The 21,713-nt window shown below is 25.5% G+C and overlaps 2 protein-coding genes across 2 annotated transcripts; both read left to right on the plus strand.

Moving 5' to 3' along the window:
- Positions 1 to 1,238: 1,238 nt before the first annotated feature.
- On the plus strand, positions 1,239 to 3,252 carry LOC128863801 (uncharacterized). The gene is made up of 3 exons (XM_054103154.1): positions 1,239 to 1,655; positions 1,719 to 2,214; positions 2,281 to 3,252. Exons 1-3 carry the CDS (start codon positions 1,248 to 1,250, stop codon positions 2,859 to 2,861), a joined length of 1,485 nt encoding a protein of 494 aa, XP_053959129.1. The 5' UTR covers positions 1,239 to 1,247; the 3' UTR covers positions 2,862 to 3,252.
- Positions 3,253 to 5,047: 1,795 nt separating this feature from the next.
- LOC128864284 (uncharacterized) lies at positions 5,048 to 6,768 on the plus strand. Its single transcript, XM_054103879.1, has 2 exons — positions 5,048 to 5,849; positions 5,907 to 6,768. Exons 1-2 carry the CDS (start codon positions 5,780 to 5,782, stop codon positions 6,644 to 6,646), a joined length of 810 nt encoding a protein of 269 aa, XP_053959854.1. The 5' UTR covers positions 5,048 to 5,779; the 3' UTR covers positions 6,647 to 6,768.
- The last annotated feature ends 14,945 nt before the right edge of the window (positions 6,769 to 21,713 follow it).

Raw genomic sequence — 21,713 nt, forward strand, 5'->3', positions numbered from 1 at the left:
TGACGAAACCCTCATATTAGTTTTAAGCTCTAATTTATTGGCATGCGACCAAGGGTGGGATCTTTTTAGCGAAGCATTTATTTCGTCAGCACGTGCTCCTCGAGTCACAACTGGTAGAATTTGACGGAAATCTCCTGAGAACAGAATTGTACATCCACCCATAGGTGAATTTTTGTTGCGCAAATCGCGCATTGTCCTATCCAGTGCTTCCACAGACGTCTTTTTTGACATGGTAGCTTCGTCCCAGGCTATTAATGAGCAGTCACGCATCAATTTTCCTGTATTGCTCTGTTTAGAAACACTACAGACGCTGTTATCATCATCGGGGGCGATTTTCAGCGGGAGCTTGATTGTAGAGTGTGCGGTTCGGCCTCCTTCCAAAAGAGTAGCGGCAATGCCGGATGACGCAACAGCTAACGCAATTTTTCCGGTAGATCTCAATTACTAATTACTGATGTAATATCTTGAAAATTATTATTTTCAATTATATGTTGTAAAGAGCCATATCTTCTATCTTCTATATATATAAAAATGAAATGATGTTCGTTTGTACGCATTTTTTTGGGCCGATACGAGGCCAATTTTATTCGTTCTTTTTTCATATTATAGGGATCCACTAGGGGAAGGTTTTTAGCAAAAAAAAAGTTCTTTTAAATATTTTCTTCATATAAAAAAAAAGAAAAAATCAAAATATTGTACAAAACAAAACTTGCTCGATTCTTAGATTATAGTAAGTTTCGAATCGACATTCATTTTATGTGTACAAAAATATATTAGAAAAAAATTTTATAGTTTTTCAAAACATTTTATTTTCAACTATTAACAAAGAAGATATTTCATTTAGGTTGAATAGAATTCACGTTGAACAAAAATTTATTAGTGTGTGCATCGACAACAATACGTACATATTTGCTGTGAATTATCTTCGCTGTTGCTTTGTGAGATTACATTAATGGACTATTCAATATTTTCGTTATTATAGTATTTATTGATGCTTTTTAGTGTTCCTTATTGCGAACAGGTGAACATTTTGATAGTGTGGTTTTCGACGATTTTTAAAAATGCCGAAACGATCTGATCTTGGCCGTAAATCGCGCAATACACGTAGTCATGCTGCAAGGAGAAATGAAGAGACTGCAGAGCAACGAAGTCAGCATAATGAGCAAAGTAGACAACGTATGGACAGATCACGTTCTGCTCATTCGAATGAAAAACGGGAAACACGTAATAATAATGATCGTGAAAGAATGAGACGAAATCGTGCAGTGCAAGGTCAACAAAATACGAACATGAATCAGCGTATTAGGAGACAGAGGTCAATTGTACAAAATCTCAACAGAGCAGCGTTTGCATATAATCATTTGTATGACTATAGTTTGCACAATTCTGTTGTAATTGGAACCATGACTAATGTTTGCAAACATTGTAAGGCACTGAAATTTCAAAATGAAATCGATGGTCTTTGTTGTTCCGGTGGAAAAGTTAAACTACCGGAATTAAAACTTCCCCCTGAACCATTACGTTCATTTGTATCGGGAACAACACCATTATCAAGGCATTTTTTGGACAAAATTCAAACGTATAATTCTTGTTTTCAAATGACATCGTTTGGTGCTTCGAAAATAATCACAGATAATTTCATGCCAACATTCAAGGTAATTTGTCTTTATAATACGGAAGTTTGTGAAATTTACAATTTTGCAAATTCTTCCACACAGATTCAAGGACAAATTTACCATCAAGTCGGATCTTTATTACCATTCGCGGATGCAAATTATGAGTTTTTACAAATTTATTTTATTGGTAATACCGAAGATGAAATTGATCGACGCTGTACAATTGCCACTAATGCTCGACGAGCAATAGTTGGAGAACTGACAGAATTTTTCCATGCACATAATTTATTGGTTCGATTGTTCAAAACAGCGATGGATCGAATGCCATCAGACAACCATAAAATTGTGATTCGTCCAGACAAAGTACCTGTAGGCGAGCACTCTAGACGATTCAATGCTCCCACTATCGACGATGTTGCAATTGTAATTGTTGGCCAAGATTTTCAAAAGCGTGATATTGTGCTTCATCGTAGAACAAACGAGCTAACACGTGTGTCTGAAACGCATCGTTGCTACGATGCTTTACAATATCCAATATTATTTTGGGAAGGCGAAGATGGCTATCATTTCAATATAAAAATGATAAACCCAGCTACAGGTAACTGAAAAAAAAATTCACATATGATAATAATAATCTCACAAAGATGATTTGTTTTTAATTCAGGCGCACAAACGAATAAAAAAGTTAGCGCTATGAATTATTATTCATATCGATTAATGATTCGTGAAAATGAAGAATCTCACATTCTGAAATGCAGAAGATTGTTCCACCAATTTGTCGTGGATATGTATGCAAAAATTGAGACCGAGCGCTTAAACTATAACAAATTCAACCAGACTAAGTTACGGTCCGAGGAATACATTCACTTACGGGATGCAGTGAATAACGATGGAAATGTGAATGACATCGGTAGAATGATCATATTACCAGCAACATATACTGGTAGCCCGCGACACATGCATGAATATGCACAGGATGCCATGGCGTATGTTCGCGCTTATGGACGGCCGGATCTGTTTATTACTTTTACATGCAATCCGCAATGGAGTGAAATCAAAGACCATTTATTTCCTGGCCAATCCCCAATTGATCGACACGACCTAACTGCACGTATTTTCAAACAAAAACTAAAATCACTTATGGACTTTATTGTCAAACATAGAGTGTTTGGAGAGGTGCGTTGTTATTGTATATGTATTCCGTTGAATGGCAAAAGCGGGGATTACCGCACGCACACATTTTGATTTGGTTGGTTGATAAAATTACACCGGATCAAATTGATAGTGTGATATCAGCTGAAATACCGGATCAAATGATTGATCCAGATTTGTTCGAAGTCGTCACAAAAAATATGATACATGGACCTTGCGGTGCATTGAATCTGAACTCTCCGTGCATGATTGAATGTAATATTTCGAAAACATCTGGAATGGCAAAAGTTCTTAAGGGGGGAAGCTGGTCTAGAGCGCAAAAAATGGGCATATTTTATGAATTTATTTTGACTCAACAAAGGGATCAATCGAAAATCTGTGAAATAGGTTTAATAATATAGCTTTCATGGTACAAATACAAAATTTTTCGTCTGAATTAATTTCAAAATGGCCGCTGTCCAGCAGTTCTCCTAAGGCGCCTTTTTTCTAGTAGGTCCATTGCCGAAGACGTAAACTCCTTAATTTTTGTCCTGGATCAAAGAATAAAATTTTTTTAGTTTCTATATAACAACAGAAAGAGACGTACCTAGGATTTTTTCGATATTTGGTTTTTTCGCGAAATGGTGCACGTTTGAACAAAAAGTTACAATTTTCACTATAAAGAACGACATAAAATTGTTGATTAAAAAAAAAACTATGTAATATAAATAAAAAATCCTACTTACGTCTCCGGAGAAAGGTATTTCGAATGTATTGTCAAAATTTCGTAAGAATCGGTAAAGATTTGTTCGAGTTATGTCTTCGGCCAGTTTAAAAAAAGTGATTTCGAGAAAAACGCGTTTAAAGTTGTAAGTAGCGTTCGGGGCATACCTGCGAGGCACTGCCGTCGAATGAAAAATTTGGGCATTTAGACATTTTTGCTGGCATCCCTCATTTGGTATATTATTTCTAAGACCCTAAAGCACCTTTTAAGACAAAAAAAATTTTTTCGATTTTTTCAAATTTCTAGACCAGCTTCCCCCCTTAAAGTTTGTAAGCTCATCGTATGGGACGAGTGTACTATGGCACACAAGAAACCATTGGAAACACTTGATAGAACTTTGAAAGATCTACGAGGAAGCCAAACAGTCTTTGGAGGTGCCATGATTTTATTGGCTGGAGATTTCAGGCAAACATTACCTGTGTTCCCAAAATCTACGGCTGCAGATGAAATCAATGCATGTTTAAAATCATCGTATTTATGGAGATATGTAAACACGCTTACACACGTACACGCTTACAAACGTACGTGTTGAACTACTGAACGATCCGTCAGCAGCTGAATTTTCACACCAATTACTGAAAATGGGAAATGGCCAAATGTTTGTCGATCCAACAGGAATGATTACATTGCCTAACAATTTCTGCACTTTTGTACAGTCTAAAGAGGCATTAATACAGAGTGTATTCCCAAACATTGTTCAACATTACAAAAACCATGATTGGCTCAACGAAAGAGCAATTTTAGCTGGGAAAAATAAGGACGTCAATGATATAAATGTAGCTATTTTGGATCAAATATCTGGTGACATAGTTGCATATAAGTAAGTCAATGGACACTATTACTGATCAAGATGATGTCGTAAATTATCCAACTGAATTCTTAAACTCACTCGATTTGCCAGGCCTACCACCTCATAATTTACGATTAAAAATTGGAGCACCGATTATTATGCTGCGCAACATTAATGTGCCACGACTTTGCAACGGTACCAGACTCGCTGTGAAGAAGCTAATGGGTAACGTTATCGAAGCAACAATTTTGAAAGGAAAGTACAAAGGAGAAGACGTTTTGATACTCAGAATTCCACTGATTCCGACGGATTTACCACTCGATTTCAAACGTTTGCAGTTCCCTATTCGCCTTGCCTTCGCTATGACAATTCATAAGGCGCAAGGACAGTCTCTACAAATGTGCGGTATTAATTTAGAATACCCAATTTTTCTCATGGACAATTGTATGTAGCTTGCTCACGAGTAGGCAAACCATCGTCATTATTCATTTACGCGAAAGATGGAAAAACCAAAAACCTTGTCTACCAAAAAGTGTTACAATAAAGTTCGAATGAAATTGTATCAAAAAATTTGCTTTGTTTCGTATTAATTTTATTCTCTTTCAGCAATTATTGAATTTATCGCCTAGCGAAGCGGGCGAGGGTACGCTAGTATGTATGTATGTACATAGATTTGTTGAAATCGCTTCGAAAATAAGCTATTAGTAGTATGTATATCCCAGGGTACAAGACAATATCAAAAATGTTAAAATTTTAACATTTTTATCATTTTAACTCAAAAATTTAACATTTTTACCATTTAACTCATTTTTTTAACTTACAGTTACTCAAAATTTTAACATTTTTTAACATTTAACTCATTTTTTTAGCTTATATTATCTCACAAAATAAACGTTTAAATTTTGATGTGGGTCGAAGAGTCCAACCCTAAATTATTGTTACTCGTAGTTAATATTTTTAAGATATTAAAGATATCTATTTTTGATGTACTAGTAATCAATATTTAGGTTGGTACAGTTAAAATTTTGTGTTGGGTCGATGTCTATTAAGTGAAAAAATGTTAAAATATTGATTACAAAATATTTAAAGTAATCTATTCAAAAAAAAAAACAAAAAAGGATACATTTATTTTTTAAAGTACCTTTCAAAAAAAACGACGAACTCCTCAAAACAAGAGTCTTTGAGTCAGATTTGAACTTGCAACAAAATTATTGTTATAATTCCAACTGCTTAACCAACTCATCTAAACATCATATTCTGAAGTAATGTAATTACAGCTGAGTAGTATGCAAAGCAAGCAATGCTGATCTTATCAACATTGCTCACAATCTATAAATAGAATAAGCATAAGCACAAACCAAAAAAAAATGAAATACTGTTGAATACGAGTCACAAACTGCAAGATAAGCATAATATTTGATAAGCTTTTATACATCAACACATGGTTACAAGTGCAGTATGTATTTAGCGTTAGAAGAGGGTGGACGCAAAAAAAAAACAAAACAAAAAGATTTTATAACTATGGCTGGTAAGTTTTTTTTTTTGTAATTTTTTAAGTTTTTATTAATTTATTTATTTGTTTCAGAAGAAAGTATGGATTTCGATGAAAGCAAGGATGGATTTGATGAAGAAGGGGAAAAATTTTTTAAAGATCTTGAAACCTTCACCAGTTTTTGTATAGAAAAACGTATTTCTTCTTTTAATCAACTAAAAGAAAAATATATATTTGAAGGCAATGGCCTAAAATTAAAAAATGAAAAATATAAAAATTTTTTGGATAATATGTTTATGGATAAAAAAGATAAAAAAAATTATAAGAAAGATAAAAGAGAATTTGATTTCATCGATTTAAAAGAATTATTGGAATCAAAACGTGTAAACCAATCTAAACCAGTTGGTTTAGATTTTAAAATTGATAATGAATTTATACAAAATTTACAAAAAGATAGTATTGATGATAATATTACAAAATTATATAAAATTAATAAATTATTATTACAAAATAAGAAAAATACTTTTTATATAAATTGTACAATAGGATTAATTTTAGAAGAATATGCAAGAAAATTGCAATTAGAAAAAGGTTATAAAAAAATTGGTGTAAAATGTAAATATACAACTATGAAAGATATATATAAAAAATTTAAGATAAGCGAAAGCTATGCTTGTAAATTACGTTATATAGGCTTTTTGGTAACACAATACCAAAAATTGCAAAATTTAGATATAACCATTGATGGATTATATAAATATAGAAAAATATTAGATATAGTTTTTGATGAAAAAAATGAAAAATATAAAGATTTCCAAAATAACTGGATATAATAAAAAATAAAAATCTTATTCAAACAAAAATTCAAACATTTTTTTATATTGTAAAGAAAAATTCAAACATTTTTTTATATCTACCATCATTTGTTTCTTGTTCTTTATCTATTACTAAAAATCCAAACTGTTCTTTCCAACATTGAATACACATATTTTTTAAAATATCATAATCAATATCATTACAATGATCATTAAATATGTGTTTCAGATTAGTCTTATCTTGTTTAAATAAAATTATATAGTTTGCATTATCTCTTATCAATTGTTTAGGTATTTTTGAATATGTTTGACATAAATAAAAACAAGAAATGTTATTGTGTCTACCATAAGCAAAATAATTGGCAATATTATCTTGTTGTTCTGTAGAGATATCGTCAAATATTATTACAGAATATGGTTTAATATTTTCAGGTGTTGGTAGAGATTGAATTGATAAACATTTTATATCTTTAGATTCCAAATCATTTTTAACACACAATTTATTGAATTGAATTATCATATCTTCTAAAAATTTATATTTTTCTTGATAGCAAGTTTTTGAACAAATTATTATATCAGAATAATAAATCTTTGATAATATATTTAATAATACATTTGTTTTTCCGCAATTACTTGGTCCACAAATAATTGCTCTAATAATATTCGGAAATATTTCATTTAATCTTTTTATTGGTTTATGAGTATCAATATTTTGAATAGTTAATTTAATTTTATTATCTAATTTAGTAACTTTTAAATGACCATCCATAATTTAGAATTTTAGACAAATTTTTTTAATCTATTAATATAATTAATTACATATTTATTTCAATTAATTTTTAGTTAATTTAAATTTTATAAAAATTAAAAAAAAACAAGTCAAACATGCATTACTTGATTTGTTAGTGGATTATATGAATAACTATCATCACTAATAATTAAACAGTGAATGACTGTATTTGATGGAAAATCTTCTGTCCATTTAAATTCAATTTTAATATCAATAGCAGCCTCTTTAATTACCTCATTCTGTTTAGATGTATCAATGCATATTATTGGATATTCTTTTAAAAATGTATCACAATTAACTATTGGTAAATTATTTATACTAGAACCATAATATGAATTTTTAAAATCTAGAAACATATTATATAATGTATCAAATTTATTTTGATTAATAGATAGTTGCATATCATAGTTTGGATATCTATTTGTATTTAATTTAACTACAACATTTTCTAAATTACAATGGTCAAATTTACTATTGTCTTCATAATTATTCTGATTTCTTGATGTTTGAAATGCAATAAGAAAATATCTAGGTTTAGCACTAGATGATGTTATATTCCAGGTATAAGTCTTTACAGCTGGAATTGCAGTAGTACAATAGTATCTCCAATTTCTAAAATACATTTGAAAGTTTGTATTATTTGAAATTTTTTTATTAATTTCATGATCAACTTCAACTGAAAATTTAACATGAGGCATTCTCCATATAATTTGATTAATATCAATAGAAAAAGTATGATCACTTAAACTATTATCAATAATTAAACAATTTGTATCATCATTTGATCTTATTAATTCTAATTTTTGATTAATTCTAAAAATGAAATTTTTGTAATCATCAAAAAACCCAATTAATATACATAATGGAATGCTAACAGAAAAATAACCTTTCTTATTACAAACACTACCTTTATTTACAATTTGCCAACCAGCATTATTTAATGATAAATCATTAGAAAATGATGCTAAGCCTTTAATTGTTGTTGTTATTCCAGGATTTTCAATTTTATCAATTTCAACTGAATTAATAAAATATGTAATTTTACTAAACAGATTTATTATACCATTATTCACAAAATTTATTTTATCAGGATTAAGTTTATCTAATATTTTACCATCTTTATCTTTAGCAATAATTTGACCTCTAATATTAAGTAAACTTTTTGATGGTAACGTTTTAATGTCTTGATTATTAATATTTATTTCTATTGGTCTTCCATATTCATTTAATAGTGTAGAATTAGATGGCAAATGTTCATAAAAGTCATAAGATTCGATACCTTTTTCTTCTTTCATTTATTTAACTAAAAAATATTATTAAAAATTTACTAATATGTTTTGACTAGGTCGAAACCTATGTTTAAAATAATTGTAGTCTTGTATTTAATTGTCTTATCAAATTATAAAAAAACATTATTAATAGAATAATAATTAGTACCATTGAAATGTATTCATTTTGCATTATTTTATCTATTCCATTTGAAATAATAAAATCTATTTTTGATAATTGATTATTTTTATCAAAATTGTTTTTACAATTATTCATTTAATGCAATAGAAAAAATCCTAAATATTTTTAATATTTTTTTTTTTTGTTAATCTTTTTACATTCATTTTCAATTACCTTTTTTTGTATATCTAAATATATTGCATAAAATATAAGAATTGCAATTACAATAAAAATTACAATAGAAATTAATTTTAATAAAGACGGATCCATTATGACACATCTACATCCTCCATTATATTTATTATTAGCATCAATTATGTATAACTGTGATATACAATCATTTTGATATGGAATAATATTAACACAAGTATTCATTTATTAACAATATTTTTTTTTTTATTTCATTTTACTTACACTTTTCAATAAATCATTGAGTTTTTGTGTTGTAATTTTTTTATTTACTAGTCCAATCTTCATTGTTTTAGATTCTTCAATAGCTTTTTGTCTTTTAATAAAATTGTTCTTATATTTTTCAGCTAATGCAGCGTTTTTATTTTCAATGCTATTTATAAGGTTATTATGTTCTGATTCAAGAATATCATAATTTACTTGTAACTCATACATATCATCATTTAATTTGCCAATAATTTCTTCATAACTCATTAAACTAAATTCTAATATAGCTTTCTCATTTAATAATTCATTTACTAATATTTTATTTGATTCTGAATGTAATTCAATATTATAATCTTTAATATTTTTAACACTTTTCATAATACAAACAGCATATTCATGCCATACATGATCATTATTTTTAAGTGCATCATTTAAACATTGAACAAAACCACTTCTATTATTAAACTGAGATTTATGTTGCCTAATAAATTCTTGTGTTTGTTTAACCTCTTTTTCTATTTCTTCTTTATTTAATAGTTTTATACTAGATCCTCTTAATTTCAAGATAGGCACATCAGTATTTGTTTTAAATTCTTCAATTGTATGTATATTCGACATTTATTATAATAAAAATTTTTAATATTTTTTTATATTGAAACACTAAGAAAAATATAATTATTTTAAAAAATTTTTTTATAAATAAATTAAAATTAATAAAATGTATAAGAATATAACTAATTTATACAATCGTCCAAGCCCTTCTACTAGAACTGTTTCACCACTTGTATCACTACAAGGGAAAACAAAAAGTTTTAGAAATTCAAAAAATATTCATATTCCAAAAAATGCTAAAGAACTTAAACAAATTAGAGAAAGAAATTTAGCTATTAATTATTTAGAACAAGCTAGTACTTTAAAATTAACTAAAGTAAAATTTTGCGAACAAAATCATATTTCACGCGATTCTCTTAATAATGGACTTAAATTACTTGGTATTGAAATTATTGGCAAAAACACTAAAAATGAAGACAATTCTCGACAATTCTCGACAAATGAATACAATTCTCGACAGACTAAATCAAATAGTTTAACAGAGGAACTTTTAAAGAATGTAACTAAAATAAATAAGAAAAATAAAAACGAATTGTCTAATATTAATAAAAAAGTTGATGATGATATTTCAAGTTTACCTTCAGTTCATGATTAATAATTATCCAAATAAATAAATAAATACATCACATTTTCTATTATAATAAATGGTGCGATATTATGGTAGTGGTATTATAAATAATCTTATAAATAATCTTCCATTTGAATTACATTCTCCAGGATATAATTATTTAGGACCTGGTACTAATCTTGAATTAAAACTTGAAAAAGATATACATCCAATTAATAAATTAGATGAAGCAGCTAAAGAACATGATATTGCATATTCTAAAAGTAACGATATAAAGAAAAGACATGAAGCTGATAAAATTTTAGAAGATAAAGCATGGTCAAGAGTTTCAGCAAAAGATGCTAGTTTATCAGAAAAAGTAAATGCATATTTAACTACTAATGCTATGAAATTTAAAAGAAAAATGGGTATGGGTTTAACAACTCACAATTCATTAACTGAAGAATTGATAAATGTTGACTCTGTTAACGGTTCACAAAGTGAACATAATACAAATGAAAATGAAATTAATTTTATTCCAAAATGTGGACGATATATTAAATATCCAATATCTCTAAATGAGGATCAACAAAAACAAGTTTATGATGCTATGAAAAATAAAACAGATATTACTATAAAATTAGAACCAATTCAATTACAAAGAACTAAAGAAAGTGTAATGAATGAAACATATTTACCATTAACTAGAAAACAAATTAATTCAATAAAAAAACATTTAGATAATAATAAAACTACTTTTAAAATTTTTATATTAAAATTATCTATGTCTCAGTTACAAAGTTTTAATAATGAAAAAATTGGCGGATTTTTACCAGCACTATTACCACTTATTCCAGCAATAGGAGCTGCAGTTACTGCAGGAACAACATTATATAGAGCATATAATGATAAAAAAACTAACGATAAATTATTAGAAGAAAAAATACGTCATAATAAAGCATTAGAAGAAAAAAATATAAAATCTGGTAATGGTATGTTACTTAAAAAATCTGGTAATGGTATGTTACTTAAAAAAAATTTGATTTTGAATTAATTCCAATTAAACCATTAAGTAATTATGATTTAAAAAAATATGCTAGAAAATTTAATATAGCAAATTTTAGGGGTGTATTCATGAAAGATAGATTACCAGAAAAGATAAAAGATAAAGAATGTGGAATAATAAATTTAGATAATAATGATGGTAATGGTACACACTGGGTAGCATATAAAAAATATAATAATCATATTTTTTACTATGATTCCTTTGCTATAAATAAATTACCAATATTAATAGAAAAATATTTCAAAACTAATGAAAATACTGTAATTTTTAATAATAATATTGATCAAGAAATAAATGAAATAATTTGTGGTCATCTATGTTTAAAATTTTTACTTAATTAAATAATGCCGACTATATCATTAGATGGAAATACTTCAATAATTTCATGTAATTTTGATGAACCAATAATTTTAGATAATAAACATATTTCAACAGAGTCAAATGAAGTTAAACATGATTTTGAAATGTGTTTGCTTAATTTTTCTACTTATAATTCTATACCGAACATATCTGAAAAATTAAAAAATAATATTTTACATTATGTTGACTCTGTCATTGGTTCACAAAGTGAACATATTTTCGAAGGAAATGATTCACAAGATAATTTACATACAATTAACAGTGTTAACAAAAAATTACATTTCCAACTGGTTCATATGAAATAAATGATATAAACAATTTTATAAAAGAGAAAATAAAGGGTATTACTATTAAACCAAATATGACAACATTAAAAGTTGAAATTAAAAGTAATTATATTATTGATTTTACACAAAAAAATTCCATAGCTTCATTACTAGGATTTAGTGAACAAATTATTCAACCTAATACATTAGTATCATCTGATTTACCAGTAAATATTATGAATGTTAATTCTATTAGAATAAAATGTAATATTGTAGGAGGTAGTTATGAAAATAATAAACAAACAAATATTATTCATGAATTTTTTATTAATGATAAACCTGGTGAAAAAATAAATGAAATACCTAAAAATTTAATATACTATCCAGTAAATACAAATACTATTAGAAATATAACTATTTATATTGTTGATCAGGATAATAATTTAATTGATTTTAGAAAAGAAAAAATTAGTATAAGATTAAATATTAGAAATGTAAATTGATATAAAATTTAAAAAAAATATTTGTTAATAAATTGGAAACAATGGGTGAAATAATACAACAACAACAAAGATTATATCATAAAATAGTAAATGGTGAAAAAATATGTTTATCTATTATAAATAGTAAAAAAATATGTTTTTCATGTTTGGAAGAAACAAATATTTCTAATTTGAATAAGGGGTATTGTAAAAAATGTTACAATCAAAAATTTGCATATCGTAACACATTACCAAGTAGAAATAAAAAAATAGAGTGTGAATGTGGTGTAAATTATACTTTATCAAATAAACAACGTCATTTTAAATCTCAATTTCATATTAAATTTATTAATAATAAAGAAAATAATGAAAAAATTAATGATAAAAATTAATATCCAATTAAGTTTAATAAAATTAATTGGTATTTACATCACACTTTAAAGTATTATAATTTTATATTGTATAAAGACGAGAAGTTAATTTATTTAAAAAAAATGTTTCTATATAAATAAGGAAAAATTAAGTAAAAATATCAACCAAATAAAAATGAATCCATTTAATATTAAAGAATTGAAATCTAAAAATTTAAAAAATTTAAAAAAATATATTAGAGCAAATAAACATATTTTTCAATTGCCAAAATATTGGTACAATAAAAATAAAAATAGTTTATTAAACATAATAAGTGTTTTAATAGAAAAGCATAATAATGATGTTATTCAAAATATATTTCAAAATTTTGATGATTATGATTTTGATATTATTGATATTCAAGAAAAACAATTAAATGGTTCATGTTTTAACAATATGGTTGCTGATTTAGAGTTTACAAATAATGAAGAATTTGATATTGAAAAGCATTTAGAATTAATAAAAAGAAATTGTTTCAAATATTAATAAAGGTTTTAAAAAATATAGTAATTTTAAAGTGTCTTTAGGAACAGCGGTAATTCTTACGACTATTAATAAAAAAACTAATGAAATTGAAGAATATGAATATTGGTATAGATCAGAAATACATTATGTTAATAAATTAAACTATACAAAAGAATTTTATTTAATGATAGAGGAAATAAATAATAAATTCTCAGAAAAATGTACAATAAAATCTGCTACTAGCTTTGTTAGAATAGTAAAAACACATATTAGTAGAGATAAGTCTCAAATTCTTGCTGGATCATATATTCCATTTACTAATAGAAATTGTGTTAATATTAAAAATACTGATAATAAATGTATTTTATATTGTATCTTATATTCTATTTATCAAGATGTGTTAAAAATTCATCCAGAAAGACCAACAAAATATAAAAAATATCTTGAAGATTTAGAAAATGATGATAAATTTAAAAATCTTAATTTAGAATTTCCATTTATAGTTAGTAAAGAAAATGTTAAAAAATTAGAAGATTATTTTAATATTACCATGAATTTTTATCATTTTGATTCAGAAGAAAATGATACAACTGAACAAATTCAATTAATATATAAAAGTAATTCTTTTGGTTCTTTAGTTAATGGATTGTTCAGAAAACATATTAATATTTTATATATAGAAGAAAATATTACTAAAGAAAATTACAAATCTCATTTTGTATTAATTAAAAATTTATCTGGATTTTTAAGTGGTAAAATTCACAAATATGATAAGCATCTACATATTTGTAATAAATGTTTTAAACATTTTGAAAAATCTGATAAATTAGAAGAACATATAAAAACATGTTATTTATTAAAAGATGATAATAATATAATACAAAATATAAAGTTACCTAAAGAGGGTGAAAATATTTTAAAATATAAATCTAATGGTGCAGAATTATTTCATCCATATACTTTATATGCTGATTTTGAATGTACTTTGGAAAAAATTAATAAAAAAAAATCTGACAAATGTAAAAATACAATATTACTTCATGAACACATTCCAAATAGTTATGGTATTTATAACACTTATAACAAACAATATATTTCAAAGAATACTTCTAATAGAAAAGTGCTATTGAAATCATTCTTAGATAATTTAATAAAATATGCTAAAGATTATTATGAAGTAAGAAAATTGAATAATATAATTCAGGATAAAGAATCGATATTAAAGTTTGATAATACTAACAATTGTGAAATTTGTGATATTCCATTTTCTGAAGAAAATAAAAAATATTGGGATCATGACCATACAACTGGTAAATATAGAATGGCTTTATGTAATAAATGTAATCTAAAGTTAAAGATGCCAAAATTTTTACCAATTATTATTCATAATTTAAAAGGTTATGATTCAAAATTATTTCTAAAATATTTAGATGAATTTCATCCTGAAACTGAAACTAGTGTTCTAGCAACGAGTACTGAAAAATTTAAACAAATTAAAAAACCAGTTATTGTAGGTGAAACTAAATATTTAAAATGTAAAAATGAAAAATGTAAATATCAATATAATTTAAAGACAAGAAACACTTGTCGTAATTGTAATTCAACAGATTTAGAATTATATACAGTTGTCGAAAAAATAGAATTAAGATTTATAGATTCAATGGAATTTATAAATACTTCATTAGATAAAGCTGTTAAAAATTTATTAGATGTTAATGATATATATTGTGTAACATGTAAGAAAATAAGAAAAATGGATTATGTATCTTATAAAGTTAGTAAAAATACTGAGAATAAAATATATGCTTGTAGTATTTGTTCAGTTTGTAATACTAAAAATATAAAACCTATTAATTTTGATCATTTAGAAAACTTTAATAATATTTTTAAAAATCTATCATTAAAAAATAAATGTTATTTACTTAGAAAAGGTGTATATCCATATGAATTTATTGATGATTATAAAAAATTAAGTATAACAGAATTTCCAAATCTTGAAAATTTTAATTCATCATTAAATGGAAATATTAATATTAACGATTATAAATTTGCAAATAAATTTTGGAAACATTTTAATTGTAAAACATTTAGAGACTATCATAACTGGTATTTGAAATTAGATGTTATACTTTTAAGTGATGTATTTGATAATTTTAGAAAAGAATGTTTTAAAAATTATAATTTAGATCCTATACATTATATAAGTTCACCACATTTAAGTAATTCATCTGCTTTAAAATTAACCAAACAAAAATTAGAATTATTAACAGATCAAGATATGTATGAATTTTATGAAAGTGGAACTAGAGGTGGAATATCACAAATTGCACATAACTATGCTAAAGCTAATAATTGTTATTATTACATTTCCGAAGGAAACGGTTCACAGAGTGAACATATTGACCATGTCAACGGTTACCGAAAGGAACATGCTGATATTGTAGAACAAGTTTATAAATTAAGTAAAGAGGAAGCTTCTCTTAAAGGTATATACGATTCTAAAAAATTAACAAGTTATATTTTATATTTAGATGCAAATAATTTATATGGATGGGCCATGTCACAAAAATTAAGTGTTGGTAATCATGAATGGTTAAATGAAGATGAAATTAAATATTTTTGTAATGTTGATAATATTTTAAATAAAGATTTTGATGATAATAATATTGGATATACATTAGAAGTTGATATAAGTATTCCTCCGGAATTACACAACTTTTATAATGATTATGCTCCAGCACCTCATCATTATGTTCCACAATTTGAAGATTTATCACCAAATCAAACAGACTTAATTAATAAAGGGATTGGTAGTAAACCAAATGATAAAATTAAAAAATTAATGTGTACGTTGTTACCAAAGAAAAATTATATAATTGATATAAGATTATTAAAAGAATATTTAAATAATGGTGTAATTTTAACTAAAATTCATAGAGGTATTAAATGTAGACAAGAAGCATGGTTAAAAAATTATATTGAAAAAAATACAACACTTAGAAAAGAAGCTAAAAACGATTTTGAAAAAGATTTTTTCAAACTTATGAATAATAGTGTATATGGTAAGCAAATGGAAAATGTTAGAAATAGACTTAATGTTAGAATAGTTAAAACTGAAAAAATTATGAGAAAACTAATAAGTAGAAATACATATCAATCAAGAAAAATAATAGATCATAATATGTGTGTAGTGTTTGGTAAAAATACAAATATTAAATTAAATAAACCTATCTTTGGAGGTCAAAATATTTTAGATTTATCAAAATTATTAATGTTTAAAATGTATGTACAACTTAAAACTAAATATGGTAATAGAATGAAATTATTAGGAACAGATACTGATTCATTTATTCTTTATTTTGAAGGTAAACATATTGATGATGATTTTGATATTTATTCTGAAATGAAAGATGATCTAGATAATTATGATACCAGTGATTATATAGATAATTTTCCAATTGAAGATTTAAAATCTAATATTAATAAAAAAGTACCAGGAAAATTTAAAGATGAATATAATGGAATACCAATTAGAGAATTTTGTGGACTTAGAAGTAAAATGTATGCATTTAAGACCGATGTTTGTGATAAAAAAGTTTGTAAAGGAATAAAGAAAAATAATATTAAAAAGTTAACAATTGAAGATTATAAGAATTGTTTAATTAATTTAAAAAATAAAAATGAAACTGTTCATAATATTAGATCATATGATAATAAACTATATACTACAGAAGAGAATAAAATAGGATTGTCACCCTATGATGATAAGTTTTATTTCAATAAAAAGTTGAATAATAATGATAACGATAAGTTAAATAAGACTTACAAATTACCCTGGGGACATTATGAAATAGGAAATGTAGGTAACTAAAACGAACCCCTCCTATTTACTATACATTAAATTATTAATTATATTAGATTAAGTTTTTTTTTTTAATTTCAAATGAAATATGATGTGAACATATTTCAACGATGTTGAATATTTGAATTTTTATTTTGATTTATTATTTTTGTTTATCATTTATATATGTATGAATTTTTTAAATTATTTTTGAATTATATTTGTTTCAATTTGTAGTTTACTTTCTTCAATATCTGTTTCACTTTCTTCAATATTTAATTGTTTTATATATTCATCTACTTGAATACTTTTATCAATCTTATTATTAGTTTCATCATTTTGTTTAGTAATATTATTTTGATTAATATTGTCTTTATTTTGTAAAACTAAATCTTTAAGATAATTATCAATTAAAATTTGTTTTTCCGAATAACTATCCAATTGTTTTTCTAAACTGTTTTTAAAATTTTCAATATTTGTTTCTATAAAATCTACTTGTTTAGTTATGTTAATAATATCTTGATTTAAATTATTTTCTAATTGTTCTATTTCTTTATATACAACACCAAAAGCTACCACATTATCTTTTTCTTGTTTTTCAACTTCTTTTTGAAGTAGTTGATTTAATTCCATTAATTTACTAATAATATCTTTCATTTGATCACTATTTGAACGAATTTCTTCAACTTCATTTTCTAATGATATTATTCTATTAAGAGAATATTCATTAGATGAATTTATTTCTGAAAAAGATTTTTGTCCAAACTTATCAATTCCCATTTATTAGAAAAAAATTTTTTAATTTATTTAAATTTATATGTAATTTAATTAAACAGTTAATACGTTTCCTTCGGAGAGAGTCAACATATTTTCTTCTCTTAGTTCCTCAATAATATTCATAATTTCATTATGTATTTCTGGACTATCATTTCCTGCATTATACTCTCCTAACAACAAATTTAATCTATCTTTTAATTCATTAATATCATTCCAATAAACACGTTCACATTGTGAACGATTCGCAAAACGAACATATTCAGTAGGTAAACTAGTTTTAATTTTAAAATTTTGTAATGATTTTGAAAGATTATTTTTTGAATTTAAACCAGATCCTACTTTTTCTTTTATAATTTTATTTTTAATCAATATTGGTCTAATAAAATTCATATATTTATTTCCAACGCTAGATTTAATACGTTTAGAACTTTTGTCATTATTTTGCATGTAAGCATATGTTGATAATATAATTTCTTCATAATTTTGTAAATCATTATTTGTTACAGCTGTTGATGGTTCTTTTAAAGTTATTAATTCCCATAACCCTTTTGTTCCATTATAAGTTTTATTACTTAAAATAATATCATTATTACTAATTTTTACTTCAGTATTACCAATCCATAAATCTTTTCCATCTTCAGATCTTAGACCAAAAATATTGTCACATAATTTCATATCAGAATTATTTAAATTTAAATATTTCATTGCCATATTTCCAATTTTGTCTGAAATAAATTGTACTGGTGTAGATAACGTTTCATTTGCACTACGCAAAAGAGCGTCTTTTGATGTTGATGGAGTCAACTGTTCGCTCCGTGAACCTGTGCTAGTTGTTGGTGTACTTTCAACTAATTTTTGTTTGTTTGTTTTTCTAATTGGTGATAGTTGCTTTTCGTTAAATTCATTAGTTTGTAAATTCACATTATTGTTAGGTGGTTTATATTCATGTTGTGAATCGTTTCCTTTGGAAGTATATTCACTTTCAGTGTCGTTTCTTTTGGAAACTTGCTTGACATTGTCAAACGGTTTCGACTCCGTTGAAACATGTTCACTTTGTGAATGTCCATCTATTGTTTTTTTATATGATTGATTTGATTGATTTAAATCTACTATTAAATTTTTAAAGCTATCATTTAAATTGTGAACATTAATAACTGATTGATTTAATGGTTGAATAATTGCTTGAAGATCTTCATTAATTTTTTCTTGTTTTATTACTTTGTTTAAATTAAATTGTTGAAGTTTATTTTTTAAGTCTTTTTGTGTTTTAATATATTCTTTTAAAACTTTATCTGATATCATTGTTATTTAATTAAAATACATTTTAAATATTTTTGAAATGGATAAAGATGAATTTATTGATACTAAAAATAATGATTTTAAAATAGCAAAAGAGTTGCATAAACCAGTAAGAAAAAATTTTGAAAGAAGAAAAATTATTACTAAAGGCATAAATGAACTATGGGCAGCAGATTTACTAATTATGACAACAGTTAATGTTAGAATTAATAGAGGATACAAATATATGCTTAATGTAATTGATACATTTTCTAAATTTGCTTATATAGAACCATTAAAAAAGAAAGATGGAAAAACAACTTCTGAAGCATTTTTAAATATTATTAAAAAAGCAGGTTGTGCACCAAAATTACTTCATACAGATTCTGGTAAAGAATTTTTAAATAAACATTTCCAAGAAGTTTTAGATAAATACAATATTAACATGTATCAAACATTTAGTGAAAAGAAATCATCAATTGTAGAAAGATTTAATAGAACCATTAATGAAAAACTAAAAATACGATTTGAAATTCAGAAAAATACTAATTGGATTGATGTAATTGATAAAATATTATATGAATATAATTACAAAGATGTACATAGAACTATTGGTATGAAACCATGTGAAGTAAATGAAAAAAATGAACAATTAATTTTTGATAATTGTTTTAAAATTAATAGAAACAATTTAGAAAAACCAGTTTTTAAAATTGGAGAAAAAGTAAGAATTCAATCACATAAAAAACAATTTGAAAACAAATATAAAAATAATTGGACTCGAGAAATATTTTATATTAGTAAAATTTATCCATCTAATCCAATAACATATTTAATAAGAGATTTAAGTTATGAACCAATATTGGGTAAATTTTATAAATTTGAACTTCAAAGAGTTCAAATTTGAAGTTTCAATTATTTTGCGTCCACCCTCTTCTAACGCTAAATACATACTGCACTTGTAACCATGTGTTGATGTATAAAAGCTTATCAAATATTATGCTTATCTTGCAGTTTGTGACTCGTATTCAACAGTATTTCATTTTTTTTTGGTTTGTGCTTATGCTTATTCTATTTATAGATTGTGAGCAATGTTGATAAGATCAGCATTGCTTGCTTTGCATACTACTCAGCTGTAATTACATTACTTCAGAATATGATGTTTAGATGAGTTGGTTAAGCAGTTGGAATTATAACAATAATTTTGTTGCAAGTTCAAATCTGACTCAAAGACTCTTGTTTTGAGGAGTTCGTCGTTTTTTTTGAAAGGTACTTTAAAAAATAAATGTATCCTTTTTTGTTTTTTTTTTTTGAATAGATTACTTTAAATATTTTGTAATCAATATTTTAACATTTTTTCACTTAATAGACATCGACCCAACACAAAATTTTAACTGTACCAACCTAAATATTGATTACTAGTACATCAAAAATAGATATCTTTAATATCTTAAAAATATTAACTACGAGTAACAATAATTTAGGGTTGGACTCTTCGACCCACATCAAAATTTAAACGTTTATTTTGTGAGATAATATAAGCTAAAAAAATGAGTTAAATGTTAAAAAATGTTAAAATTTTGAGTAACTGTAAGTTAAAAAAATGAGTTAAATGGTAAAAATGTTAAATTTTTGAGTTAAAATGATAAAAATGTTAAAATTTTAACATTTTTGATATTGTCTTGTACCCTGGGATATACATACTACTGCTATTAGTTGTCGTACAAAGTAAATGACAAAAAATGTTATTGTATGGAATCGATAGCAAACTTAACGCGCTCCGAATCAACAAAAACTATTCAAAAACTGTATTTCAACACGTTCCCTGTCCCAATACAAAAATGCAAAATGGACCGACAAGTCCAAGTTTTTTGAATAATTTGTTTTTTTGTAGTCATAGGATAGCTTTAGTAATAATAATAATTAAAAAAAACGGATGTAGGGTATTTCTACCTGGAACACATATGGTCCATGAGCGTAGAGGGACATTTTTGCTTCTGCACGTTCATGAAACACATGTGGTTCATATACCCCTTGACGCACATATGGCTCAGGAACGTATCAGTTCTTATCAGGCTCACGTTTACTGAACCATATGTGGCTCAGCGGACAGTTAACGTGTTAATTATGTGCGATTTACTAATAGAACGTGAAAATAGCGGTTTATTTCGCTGTAAAATTGTATGTACATATAATTACATGGAATTCAGTACATACATACATATGTACATACGTCCGAAATGAAATAATGCGAGCGATTCGTAAATACATACATCCATACGTCACCATACGATGTAATTCAACATTAATGAGATGTGGTGAGATTATCGCTTAACGCCTGTTGC

Source organism: Anastrepha ludens, chromosome 5, assembly GCF_028408465.1.
Source record: "Anastrepha ludens isolate Willacy chromosome 5, idAnaLude1.1, whole genome shotgun sequence".
Taxonomy (NCBI): Eukaryota; Metazoa; Arthropoda; class Insecta; order Diptera; family Tephritidae; genus Anastrepha; species Anastrepha ludens.

What these genes read in the sequence shown, in the direction of transcription:
- LOC128863801 (XM_054103154.1), top strand. Translation starts at nt 1,248, where the DNA reads ATGAGACGAAATCGTGCAGTGCAAGGTCAACAAAATACGAACATGAAT. An exon ending in ATTTCATGCCAACATTCAAG is followed by an intron (nt 1,656 to 1,718) that starts GTAATTTGTCTT and finishes TCTTCCACACAG; the next exon opens with ATTCAAGGACAAATTTACCA. An exon ending in AATGATAAACCCAGCTACAG is followed by an intron (nt 2,215 to 2,280) that starts GTAACTGAAAAA and finishes TTTTTAATTCAG; the next exon opens with GCGCACAAACGAATAAAAAA.
- LOC128864284 (XM_054103879.1), top strand. Translation starts at nt 5,780, where the DNA reads ATGTATTTAGCGTTAGAAGAGGGTGGACGCAAAAAAAAAACAAAACAA. An exon ending in AGATTTTATAACTATGGCTG is followed by an intron (nt 5,850 to 5,906) that starts GTAAGTTTTTTT and finishes TATTTGTTTCAG; the next exon opens with AAGAAAGTATGGATTTCGAT.